The 9516-nt window shown below is 34.8% G+C and overlaps 1 protein-coding gene across 2 annotated transcripts; it reads left to right on the top strand.

The window, feature by feature from the left end:
• The first annotated feature begins 1915 nt into the window (after window positions 1–1915).
• On the top strand, window positions 1916–5176 carry LOC112295461 (plastid division protein PDV2). Of its 2 annotated transcripts, none has more exons than XM_024547121.3 (3): window positions 1916–2269; window positions 2635–2993; window positions 4264–5176. In XM_024547121.3, the coding sequence occupies exons 2-3, from the start codon at window positions 2697–2699 to the stop codon at window positions 5026–5028; spliced, it is 1062 nt and encodes a 353-aa protein (XP_024402889.1). In that variant the 5' UTR covers window positions 1916–2269; window positions 2635–2696; the 3' UTR covers window positions 5029–5176. The 2 variants fall into 2 exon arrangements, with proteins under 2 accessions (XP_024402889.1, XP_024402881.1); XM_024547113.3 differs by having other exon boundaries at window positions 2353–2993.
• The last annotated feature ends 4340 nt before the right edge of the window (window positions 5177–9516 follow it).

Raw genomic sequence — 9516 nt, 5'->3', positions numbered from 1 at the left:
TATACACAAAAAGTATTATTGATGCTACCACAATTTTTGATATTACCTTAACAGAAATATATATATATATATATATATATATATTGCAACTTCTAGAGAATTGCTAGTAGTATTGAATAACAAATAATTTTGGTTGCATTTAAATAAACAAGGTCATATTTTCAACATCAGATATCTTTATTTTGTAGATGTTTAATTAATTTAACACAACAGCACATAATGCTGCATTTCCTTGTGAACATACAAAACTAGATTTTAATGAATAAATTTTATGAGAATGAAGTGTATTTTTTTTAATAATTAAATTCCAACCTATTTTGTTAAATATTTGTTTTAACAACGTTATTGAATGATCATTTGAATCTTTGATGCAATCCATGCATAAATCATTCTCAAATCATCATTTTATTTTTGTAAACAAATGTTGGAAACGCTTTAAGCAGAAACTATTTGAACAATATTTCTATCTCATAGAGCTTTTGTTTATATGTTTATTTTTAACATATTACAATGATGAATAAGATATTGACCTTGTAAGTTACAGCCCACTACACAAATTAGAAAATTTAGCTTCCAAACTCTTTAAGTTAGAACACTACTAACCTTGGTGGAAATGTTCAGATATGGATATATATATATATAGATATATAATGTTTGATTAATAAAATGTTTCATGGTGTGTGTATATCACGTGTAGCTACCAATTGTAACTTCTATTACGTATTGACAGCTGCCCCAATGTGGGCATTATGAATGTGAGAGTATATCAACAGAAATTACTTGGCATAAACTTTGAAATTATGGTTTTAGGATTTGGGCTCTGCTATAACTAAATATCTATTTTTCTTGTCAGCAATGGGGTCCTCCATAACGTATTCATTAATTAATTTATTGTTATTGAACTTTTTTTTTTTTTTTTTTTTTTTTTTTTAAAGTTAGCAGAAAAATCATTATTCCCAAGAGCAAAGAGGAAAAATAGAAAGATATATGTAAATATATATATATATATATATATATATAGATTGATTTTCTCTAAGATATTTGATCGATTTTTTTTTTAAAAAAAAAAAAAAAAAAACCCAAAAACCCAAAAACCAAAAACACTATACTTAATTGGATTGAAATTTCTCAATGTTATTGATCACTAGACAAGTAGAGATCCAAAAATTCTAATATAAAATTACTAATGAAGACCTATAACTTCTATTTTTTCAAGATGATTATACCTTAGAACAAATCATTCAATGAAGTAACATACCATAATATTATTCAATCAATTTTTTTATTTTATTTCAATCTAATTTCATTAAATTTATCACATACACAAATACACTGCTCATTCATTTCTTTATACTTTGGTCTAAACTATATATTTTTACCATATCAGTCAGCCTCAAATTACAACTATAGCCTAAAACCAGATTCCAAAACCTCGGTACAGAATCAATCATCAAATGCATTTTACCAAACATCACACAGTCATTTCCTAAGGAATTCCACAAGCCAGACAATACAACACAATCTCACGACACACGAATCAGAAAAAAGTTACTCATGTTATTACTTGGAATAAACAAATAAACAAATTAATTTTTTAAAAAAGTAAACGCCAAAGAAAACTTTTACCTTTTCACATCCGGTCAGAAACGAATCGATGAACAACCAACGAAGACGAAACGCACAGAGCTCATCCCAATCCACACTCAATCGCAGGAACGTTACTGATCATTCATCGATTCATCAAACTTCATCCATCCAGCACACTCCATCCTTCCATCACACATCCTTCCATCACACATCCATCCCCAACTCATACACCTCAACGCATCCATCCACATTAACTCATCCATCCATCCATTCACAAGCTGGGGTGCTTTACAGCCGAGGCGGGGAAACTGTTATGAGGGGAGGCAGCGATGGAGCAATGGCGCCAAAGCGAAGAGAGGAGGAGGAGGAGGAGGAGAAGGCCGAGTCGGAAAGCCATGGAAGAAGCCGAACAAAGCCGAGGGAGGGATCTCTCGCTGCTCGCCCTGCAACAACCCCCCCCATGCGCGCACGCACGCTTACACGATCCCTCCCTCGATCGATCCATAGTCACCGCAGTGCATGAATGAATGAATGAATGAATGAATGAAGGAATGAGTGAGTGAGTGAATTTCAACTCCACGACGGGGAGAGAGAAATTGAACTTCTGCCGTCGTTTGCCGTCGATCGATCGATCGATCGAGTGCCACCATTTCCGGGGGCTGTTCCGGACTGGGAGCCAAGGGTGCGCTGCTGAATCTCTTTTTATTTGCTGTTGCATAGTTTGCATGTTTGTTCGCTTCTCACGCCGCATCCAATTGTGCGCAGCGAAGGGGGAGTGGGGAGAGTGTCACGGCGGACTTTGGGTTCGTGTGACCATTTCTTGGTGTGTGTGCCGAGGGTTAGAGCGGGAGAAGCTGAGGAGAGAAGTTACAGCGGTCATGGTTAAGCGAGCGGGATGATGAAGTGTGAAATCGGAGAGAGAGAGAGAGAGAGAGAGAGAGAGAGAGCCTTGTGTTTGATATGGTTTGCGTTGCATCGTGGCTCTATTTGTCATTGATTGTGTGATTGAGGAGGTTTAGAGGTAGTGCGGCGGTGTTGCTTGTGCAGAGTCAGTGTGTGCTATCGGTGAGTCGATTTGTGGAGGGCGGCGGGGAAGGTAGGGAAGGGGAATGGAGGCGGATGAGATACGCGTGGTGCTTGAAAGGGCGTCGGAGCTTCATGGCAAGTTCAATGAAGCCATTGAAAGGGCTTTGAAGTCAGATTTTTTACAAAGTAGTAGTGGAGGAATCCTCGATTCTGATTTTGCCTCCGCGCTTGACGGGGATGAAATCAATGGCATGGAGAGCTTCAACAGAGAGTTCATTAAGGCTGCCGGTAAAGATGGAATCAGCAATGCGGAGGCAAGGACCTTAGGATTGATTCGCGATGCATTGGAAGCACTCGAAGAGCAGCTCCAAGCTTTGCAGGTTGGCTGCTCAATTTCCACTTCCTGCTTTTGTACGTTGGAGTTCCATGTCTTTCTTGCGGAATTTGTCACCTGGGTATTTTACAGCGATTTTTATCGATTAATTTACGTGCAGTTTTTGTTAGTTAGTTAGTTATTATTTTATTATTTTATTATTTTATTCGATTGACCTGAGCGATTTTTCACGAATTAGTTTTTTATGTTTTGAATTTTTTATTCACCGGAAACGCATGAATTGTTGCCAGAGCCTGCAAGGTTACGTCTCCCGTCGATTTACTAGTTTCGGTAGTTTGAATTCAATAAATCGTTCAAGAGAGTCTTTTGAAGTGAATTATTTTGCATCTATTTCTCTGGAGTTAAGATTGAGTTGCCCTCGCTTATAAGGTGTCTAGAAGATATTATGATCAAAGATGTCACGTGAGAGCTTGCACAGGGACGCGGTCAGCACTCTGAAATGCTCATGTACAGCAATGGTCGCTGAAATCCGCAGCCTGCAACTCTCTTTCATATCGCTATGTACCAACTGTCAAAATGAGCGATTAATTGGAGTACGAAGTTTTCCTCGATATTCAACTTTCTGATATATCGGGGCTTTTTAATTCCGTAGTAGGATTGGAAGTATGTTTGAAGATATGTGACCATTTATTCCCGTATCTTCACTCTCCTTAGTGTTAGCATTGTACTTTGAGACTTGGTTGATGAGGGCAATGCTCGCTAGAATCCAAACTTTAGTCGCTAACTCACTAACTGTGCCTTGTGCTTATCATTATTTGTTGATAGTCAGGCGTCATGTGTTTGTTTCACGGTGTTGATTGGATAGACAGCGAATGAGCCGTAAAAAGTAGACCCTACAACATTGTACGTTTGATTTTGAAGGTATCTGGATTAGCAATCGGATTATATCCTGTATTACAAGGAGCTTGATGGTTTGATAAGGGTATGTGCTGCCTCTGCGAATCGTCTTTCAAACTTGCGAATTGAAGTGATGTATGTTCGGATTGAAACATGCAATTATGACTACCCAGGTCTTCTTTTGGGAGCACTGAAAAATGTTCTCTCTGTAGCTTGCGCAATAGAAAGTCGTGTAGAGGTTCCAGGATTACTGATCTGGATCATTGCTAAGAGTAAAAATTCACCATTGGAATCGTTACTTGGTGCGTTTGAAATGTATGTTATCCGGTGCTCTTAAAGTCATTCAAGAAAGAAACGTCTTTGACTGCGGCCTTGCACTCATAAACCGTCTTTTTGACTAAACCGTTTGTTGTTTCCAGTCAATGCAAAATCACCAGCGAGCCGAAAAGGATGCAGTGCTCGCAGAACTTGAAGAGAGTCGACACTTGCTCCTAATTAAGTTGAAGAACCATCGTGGACGTGAATGGGAAGTTGTCCGAGAAGCCTTAGCATTTGCAGGAGAACCAGTGGAAGAAAGAGACGATCTGCTTCTTCCTCCGTACCCAAGGCCAGTTGTGGATGACTCTCTCGCAGTGAACACACAACCATCTAAACAACTCTCTCGAACAATCTCACTGCCTAAAGGTCGAGCCGTTAAAAAGCTTATTCTCTCAGAGAGAGATCAAGAAGTAGACAAAGACGTGCATAGAAATAAGGATATCTCCGAAGCAGTGAAGGGTAAACAGGACAGTCAAGAACAAGTTATTCCGGAGCATCAAGTGCATGGTGAAGGGGTCGTAACCTCTGCTGGGGGGTTTATGAGAGGTTTGGGTGGGAGGGTTGGGCATGCACTTGTTCATGTTGCCAAGGCTGTCTTCGTGGTGGCGAGTGTTGTTGCTTTCCTAGCATTCACTGAACACAACCACAGACAAGTTGAGCAGATGCCACGCCCAGCACCTTCAGCAACGAAACCTATCTTCGAACTTGAAAGTCGCGTTCGAGCTCCTTCGCCTCTGAAATGTTCTCCTGGCAAGAAGCGCATCGTTTTGGAGGATGGGAGCGAAAAATGCGTGGTGAAGGAGCGGTTTGAGCTACCATTCCCCAGGGAAGTTGAGTCTCCTGATGTGCTGCATGGGCGAGGGTAACCAAGTCTTGGATACAACTTCCAGAACAGTTTTGAACTTAGGTTGTAAAACCCAATAGCTTTGTAAATTGAGAAAAAAACTTTCAACTCCAAGCAATTACTAAGTATTTTTTTATATAAAATTTTAATTACTTCGAATTATATGAAAATTATGCAAGTCTTGGTCCACTTGAGGCTTCTCTATTGCATATTCAAAGAGACGAAAATTTATTTGTAAATAGAGTTTTCAAAACCAAGTCTCTCGGCCACGTACTCCTTCAGTGCAAAACAGTATATTTTGATTTCTTGCTGGTCGTGGGTAGTATGCTTATTTGGATAACTTGAAGTTATCTATATAAATCTTATATAGTAAATCCCAAACTGAAGTACACAAAGATGTGTCACTCTTCTGGTATTTGAGATCAGCTCTTGTGCAATCTTCACTTCTAAAAGATTTTTTCTCACTGAATGAAATACTAACTAGCGCAAAATATTTACAAAAGCAACTTTTGTCATGTTACCAACTTCATTTGAAAGTATAGAAGCTGTGAGAATCTGACATGCTTGTGAAGTATTGAAGTTCTTCTAGTGACCTTTCCTCATTCTTTCTTTCTTCAAGAACATTTATCACTGATTTCATGTTTCCTAGATGTTGGAGTTTTTATTTGTTTACTTATTCATCCTTCTTTTTCTTCCAACAAACCATAATTTGTTGTGGTTTATTATGCACAATAATAAGTGGACTAACAATTCCTATCCATGGATCATTATGTAGCAAACCCTTTTACAGTAGCAACAATAATTCATAGCTTTAACTTTTTGAGTTGCCTTCAAAGTCAACTTTTTGTAACACAGTTAAAATATATTTTATCACTTTAAATTTATTAACACAAGGTTGTATGGAGATTGTGCACAATGCTAGTAGAAATAATGGAGAGATTGTGAAAGGGCATTTTAACACTCAAAACGTTGAATGTGTCCATGGTATGAGCCTTAAAATTAATGCAAAGTATTTGAATTGAAGTACAATGTTTATTTAAGTTTCAAACATTTTTCCTTTCTTTTTAAATTATAAATTTTTTATAATTATTATACTTTTATAAAATTATTATAATTTGATGGTTATAGAACTTGGTAAATTCGTTCTTATTTATTTATTTATTTATTTATATTTGAATTCTTATTTATTTTACTATTTAATATTTTGAAATTTTTCTTTCATATATAATAAAATTTGATCTAAGTTTGTATATGTATAATTAATAATCAATTTACTTTGGCAAGATTTGAATTGAATTTAATGTTGTATATACCAATAATTTAATAATATTGCACATATATATATATATATATATATATATATATATGTATCTTATTAGTACATATTCATATAAAAAATTATTCTATCTACTTGAGAAAATGATGTAATTAAATATTGAACATTTCAACTTAATCCTTTGCAATCGATTATTTAGTAAACCTTATTTAAATTAAAAATCCAAACTTGTTAAAACTAAAAACAAATCTTGTAAATTATTTAATTTTTTTTTTATTTATAAGCTTTCTCGCTTTAAAATTTAATTTTAGATTTCTCTATTTTAAGCTTGTCAGAAGGATTTTTTTTAACCTATGATGGTTACAAACATAATTGCTTCAATTTTGTTCTTAGAAATAAATATAGTTGCTCCAATTTTAACCACCTTCTAAATTGTTGTTGTTGTTGTTGTTGTTGTTGTTTTTTTGTTTTATTTTTGTTTTTTTTTAAATAATAAATTATATTTTATATTTGACTTAAATTTGATTATGATTTGATCATTTTATTAAAATATAAAACAATAGTGAGTAGTAGCAAACACATACTATATTTTTACTAAACTTCAGATTTTTATTTTTTGTATTTTGAGTAGAAAAATAAGTGATATCAATAATATGATTTAGGATGTATTTTTGAAAAGACAATATATTCTTATGTTACAAAAGATAGAAAATGTAGGTAAATAAAAAATAGATATAAGATAAAAAGAAACTAGAATGGTTATCATAAATTATTAATAATCTATGGATTTTTGAATCAAGATTAGAATTAAGATAAAAATTAACCAAATTGGAGATGGTCTTAATTTTGCCTCCATATATATTAGCTTTTAAGAATGTCTTATAGAAGCTTCTTAGAAATTGGACACTTGTGGCCAAAGTATCAAGTTGTAGGTTGCTTCTAATACAACTATTTAAAAGTAAAAAACTTGTATAACAAGTTTAAATAGTCAAGTGACATACTTAAAAAAGTTTAAATAACTAATCTTTGTCTAAAAATCTTCTCTATAGTGTCTTAAGAAAATCATTATGTAACATATATATTTGATTTCTTTTCCTTCTTTCTATTTACTTCTAATTATATGAATAATTTAAAAAAATGTTACATTATGTCTTCTTGCATGAAATTTTCATTATAGAATGCCAATATTTCAAATATAATGTTACATTGATTTGCACAAAAAGTGGCCAAATTATTTCATAAGTTCATTAAGTCTAAGATTTGTCAAACAATGTTAGTCACAAATTTTGTTATATGTTTTTGTACAAATATGGTTAATAGGTCCTTTTTAACTATAAATAATATTTTTTACCAATGCAAGAAGACTATTTAATTATTTGATCATTGTTAAGATCTTTATTACTACTTTCAGACAACACATTTTGCTAGCTATCAAGTTTAATATCTACTTTCAATAGTATCACTAAATGTCAAGGATTAAAAGTATAATATTAGCAATAATATTAAGCTTAAAGAACTACTTATTTTAAATTCAATTAATAATGTAAGAATTTTCAACTCATTTAGAAATATTGGCATTCTATAATGATTAATTAAATTAATGAAAATCAAATTAGAATTAATTATAAACAAATATGACCTTGCCAAATTAGAATCAACCTACCTTAGAAATCAATACCAATTGTATCTTTAATATCATCTTTCACAAAACATCTAAAACTTGGACTTCGTTTGAAATATTCAAATACTCCAAATAGATTGTTGAATCTTGATGCTGTATTTTTAGGCCACTTCTATTATATGAAACAATTTAAGAGACAAACAAGAGGAGACAAAAACCCTCTTTGATTGATTGCATGCATCATTGTTTTTGTCAAAAGTGATGTTTTTTGCAGAGTTAACTCAACTTAATGGAAATCAAGCAAAGATCTTTAGGCGTTTACTAGGCTTTTTCAAATTGTTGCATGGTGGAAAGATGTTGCAAAGATATGTTTCTCAAGTTTGCCAAACAATCTGTTTTGTTTCTCAAGGTTGTAGTTAACCATTCAGAGAGCTTGATCTGATGATAAAATGATACATCATGGTAGGCGCGAACTGTTTATAGAGCGATTCGTGGTCTTGAGGTCTGTCTCTCATTTACTTATTGCAACAGTGTTCACATTTGTGTTCACATGAACAAAAAGATAGTTCATGTGTGTGTGCTCACATAGATTGCTGCATGATTCCATGACCCCTTTGGAGTCAAACGATATATATATTGTTCCAGTCCGTGTAGTTGGTGGCGATCATAATCGATGCATTATCGATCGTAACTTAAAAAATTAGTGGTTTGGTGTTGATCAGGTTGACGTAGTCGATACCACGTAAGACATAAACATTGACTACCATATTCTTTTAATTATGTAATTTTAATTCTGTTGACTTTCAATTTTGGTCGTGGACGTCGGCTGTTGCGGAGAGGACTTTGTCGCGCTCATTAGTGATGGTGCAGTTCATCACTGGACTCATGGCGTTGCAAACACTGCAGCTGACATTTATAAAACTCCAACTCCAACAGTTGGGAGAGTTGTGTAAAGAGTAAGTGGGTGCGATGATGTTGAGATGGTTTTGGACGATGGTTGTTTTCCCTGGAGGACATTGTGTCACGCGGTGGCTGAAGTAGTGGTGGGGTGTTGGAATTTAAAGGCGATTTGGGAATTGGAGAGAGGCCAAGGTTTGTATAAGGACTGGTGGGCGGGGAAGGCAAAATGAATTTTGGTGATGATTGCATAGAAACGGATTCTGTCTCTGAAACGAATTTGGCTTCAACTGACCTGACGCGATCTCTAGCGTCGTTGTCTATGGTGAAGCAAAAACGAGGTGGAGAGCAACATCGTGAGAAGTCTTCGTTGAATGCACATCATTCCCACGCGAATATTTGTTTAGAATCGTGGTCCAGGTATGTTATAAACTGAAATGACACAAGAAAGAAAAGATGCTGCAAGAGATTAATGAAGTGTGGATTGAGTCACAAGGATTATTTGCGAAGGATACTCCATGTTGTAGCCTTCATGAATGTTGAAGGGATAATGATCAGTTAGATTTGAAGTCTGACCTGATATATTATAAATTTTACTTCAGGAGTCGGTTTAGACATGTCACTTATTTCTCAACTGTTTAAATCTCAAGTAGGTAAAGCGCCCAGTGTTAGCTCCCTGTTTTCAAGAGAAGTGTCCACCGAGAAGAGCCAAAGAC

This window comes from Physcomitrium patens, chromosome 2 (assembly GCF_059467195.1).
Source record: "Physcomitrium patens ecotype Gransden chromosome 2, ASM5946719v1, whole genome shotgun sequence".
Taxonomy (NCBI): domain Eukaryota; kingdom Viridiplantae; phylum Streptophyta; class Bryopsida; order Funariales; family Funariaceae; genus Physcomitrium; species Physcomitrium patens.
The sequence above is the reverse complement of the archived record's forward strand: the minus strand, read 5'-3'. Positions and strand labels throughout refer to the sequence as shown.

Coding starts and splice junctions, on each gene's coding strand:
- LOC112295461 (XM_024547121.3), top strand. CDS start 2,697: ATGGAGGCGGATGAGATACGCGTGGTGCTTGAAAGGGCGTCGGAGCTT. Junction 2,994..4,263: donor AGCAGCTCCAAGCTTTGCAG/GTTGGCTGCTCA, acceptor TGTTGTTTCCAG/TCAATGCAAAATCACCAGCG.